Here is a 1352-nt window from a genome sequence, read left to right on the forward strand (position 1 = left end):
AAACATCCTTGATGAATTTCGTACCTTTCTTTGTCTCCACCATGACAGTTCCTTTGCCTTGAGACTCCACTATGGTACCGTTTCCTAGTCGAACTTTGACATTGACAAATTTATCAATGTCTTTGAAGATGCTTTGATCTTTGGCCATGTGATTGCTGCATCCACTATCCAAGTACCAACTTTCTCCTCCGTTAGGAGATTCTTGATTGGCATAAAATAAGCGTTGTTCCTGATTATGTTCTTCAGCAAAGTTTGCTTGATGCTTATTTTTATTACGACAATACTTCTCTACGTGGCCAAATTTCTTGCAGTATTGACATTGAGGTTTTCCATGATGCCAACAATCTTTTTCCATGTGACTTGTCTTTTACATATGCCACATGGGGGATATTTTCCTTGATGAGTCATAGGGAAGCTTCTAGAATTTTCTTTATTTCTAGAAATTTCTCCTCTACTTTTATTTCCTTCATATTCTTTATTCTGAGACCGTAATTTTAGTTTTGATTGAAAGGCATTTTCGACCGAGTCTTCTTCATGCCTTTTCAATCTTTGTTCATAAGCTTCAAGAGAGCCTATTAGTTGTGTTACTGACAATGTGGCCAGATCTTTTGTTTGTTCAATCGCAGTTGCGATTGCATCATATTTTTGGGGAATAGAAATTAAAATTTTCTCAACGATTTTTTTGTCAAGAATAGTTTCCCCATAGGCTCTCATCTGACTAACTATTTCCTTTATTCTAGAATAGTAGTCTTTAATGGTCTCAGATTCTTTCATTCTTATTAATTCAAACTCTCGTCTTAGGGAATGAAGTTTAACATTGCGTACCTCATCACTTCCTTGAAACTCTTCTTGTATTGTGTTCCAAGCTTGTTTTGCGTTTGTGGCACCTATTATTCTCAGAAAGATTGTGTCATCAACTGCTTGTTGAAGAGAAAATAAAGCCCTTGAATCCTTCTGTTTGTTTTCCTTCAACTCCTTCTTCTGAGCTGCAGTAAGAGTGGAAGTGTCTTCTGGAATAGTGAATCCCTCTTCTATAATGTCCCATAAGTCTTGGGAGCGAAAGAATGTCTTCATTTTGACACTCCAAAAATCATAATTTTCTCCTGTGAAAATAGGTACTGGAATTGATGATGTTTGATTGGTAGTGGCCATAGGTTGAGAAAATATTTTGGAAGTAGTATAGAATGGAGTTCTAATTTTTTTTTGAAGTAGTTGAAAAGTTTATCTACGCCCAGTAGATGACCGAACGTAGCTCTGGTACCACTGATAGTAATTCAAGGTTGTGAAATGGATAGTTGAAGGGATAGAGAAAATGTGTAGGTAGTAGAGTGTGAAAGTAGTAGTTGGAGAAG

The 1352-nt window shown here is 36.5% G+C and overlaps 1 protein-coding gene across 1 annotated transcript; it reads right to left on the bottom strand.

Annotated features, from left to right (window-relative positions):
• Positions 1-288: 288 nt before the first annotated feature.
• Positions 289-1152, bottom strand: LOC146881843 (uncharacterized). The gene has a single exon (XM_085669369.1). It carries the CDS (start codon positions 1150-1152, stop codon positions 289-291), a length of 864 nt encoding a protein of 287 aa, XP_085525495.1.
• Between the last annotated feature and the right edge of the window lie 200 nt (positions 1153-1352).

This window comes from Vigna unguiculata, chromosome 11 (assembly GCF_037176805.1).
Source record: "Vigna unguiculata cultivar grain cowpea cultivar isolate G323 ecotype 2 chromosome 11, ASM3717680v1, whole genome shotgun sequence".
NCBI lineage: Eukaryota > Viridiplantae > Streptophyta > Magnoliopsida > Fabales > Fabaceae > Vigna > Vigna unguiculata.